Source organism: Mastomys coucha, unplaced genomic scaffold (assembly GCF_008632895.1).
Source record: "Mastomys coucha isolate ucsf_1 unplaced genomic scaffold, UCSF_Mcou_1 pScaffold1, whole genome shotgun sequence".
In the NCBI taxonomy this organism is placed as follows: Eukaryota; Metazoa; Chordata; class Mammalia; order Rodentia; family Muridae; genus Mastomys; species Mastomys coucha.
Genome location: NW_022196891.1, coordinates 49,233,440 through 49,233,991, shown reverse-complemented (window position 1 = coordinate 49,233,991; position 552 = coordinate 49,233,440). Strand labels below are relative to the sequence as shown.

At 40.2% G+C, this 552-nt stretch overlaps 1 protein-coding gene across 1 annotated transcript in view; it reads left to right on the top strand.

Moving 5' to 3' along the window:
- The window catches only part of Tsen15 (tRNA splicing endonuclease subunit 15), a 212,719-nt gene that overhangs the window by 211,293 nt on the left and 874 nt on the right, over positions 1-552 (top strand). Inside the window, exon 4 of the mRNA XM_031384687.1 lies at positions 182-323. Coding sequence (XP_031240547.1) covers positions 182-323 — 142 coding nt within the window. The remainder of the gene's footprint in view (positions 1-181; positions 324-552) is intronic.

Below are 552 nucleotides of genomic sequence, written 5' to 3'. Positions count from 1 at the left end.
TAGGCTGTTCTTAGGGCTGTCTGCATGAAAGACAGCTTCAGATGTTTACATTTGAGCCTACAGACATGGCCTTAGCATTTTGGGTGCAATATCTTACCTTTCCCTCAAGAATTTATACTGTTTGATCTTATTGTTAATTGAGTAACCATGAGCCTCAAACATATTTTGTCTTCATTTTCAGGATAAGGGAAATCTTGAAGGCATCTAGAAAGTTGCAAGGTGATCCGGAACTGCCGATGTCTTTTACTTTGGCCATAGTGGAGTCAGATTCCACAATAGTCTATTATAAGCTTACCAATGGATTTATGCTGCCAGACCCTCAGGTCAGCTTTGAAGTGATTGACAGGAAACAGTAATGGGAGAGAGAGGCGTGGCCTGACCCTGAGTGTAGATCAGGCCACTCAGCTTCCACTTCCCTTGCCATGTGAGAAATTCAAGGCAAAGAAGGCTTGGTTTTTATTCCTCAGAATAAGAAAAGGCTGTGTTTTCCTAGCTGTTTTTTGAAGAAATAATTTAATTTTCATGTTCTATGGAGAATATCCTATTTTTCCA